Below are 296 nucleotides of genomic sequence, written 5' to 3' on the forward strand. Positions count from 1 at the left end.
CCCCCCACACCCGCGCCGCCCGCGCCCAGCCCCTCCACAGCCCCCGCAGGCAGTCACCTCCTCGCCGACAGCCCCAGAGGGGGCGACCGGCCCCGGCATCGCCCCCACTCACCAGCTGGTACACGCTGTTGTTGTCGCCCTCCGCCATCTTGCCCGGCCCTGGCATCCCCTCTCCCTACGGCGCCGCCGCCTTTTATAGCCTCCGGGGCCTGTCTCGGCACTCTGATTGGCCTTCTCGAAACCTGCTCGGTCCAATCCTTGAGCTCCTGCCGCTCCGCATCGACAGCCGATTGGCT

The 296-nt window shown here is 70.3% G+C and overlaps 1 protein-coding gene across 1 annotated transcript in view; it reads right to left on the bottom strand.

Annotated features, from left to right (window-relative positions):
• ARL6IP1 (ADP-ribosylation factor-like 6 interacting protein 1) overlaps positions 1-164 on the bottom strand; it is a 5,538-nt gene extending 5,374 nt beyond the window's left edge. Inside the window, exon 1 of the mRNA XM_010003226.1 lies at positions 113-164. Within this exon, the coding sequence (XP_010001528.1) occupies positions 113-148 (36 nt within the window). The 5' untranslated portion in view covers positions 149-164. The remainder of the gene's footprint in view (positions 1-112) is intronic.
• Positions 165-296: the final 132 nt, after the last annotated feature.

The sequence above is a fragment of the Chaetura pelagica genome, unplaced genomic scaffold (genome assembly GCF_000747805.2).
Source record: "Chaetura pelagica isolate M959 unplaced genomic scaffold, ChaPel_1.0 scaffold138, whole genome shotgun sequence".
NCBI classification, from domain to species: domain Eukaryota; kingdom Metazoa; phylum Chordata; class Aves; order Apodiformes; family Apodidae; genus Chaetura; species Chaetura pelagica.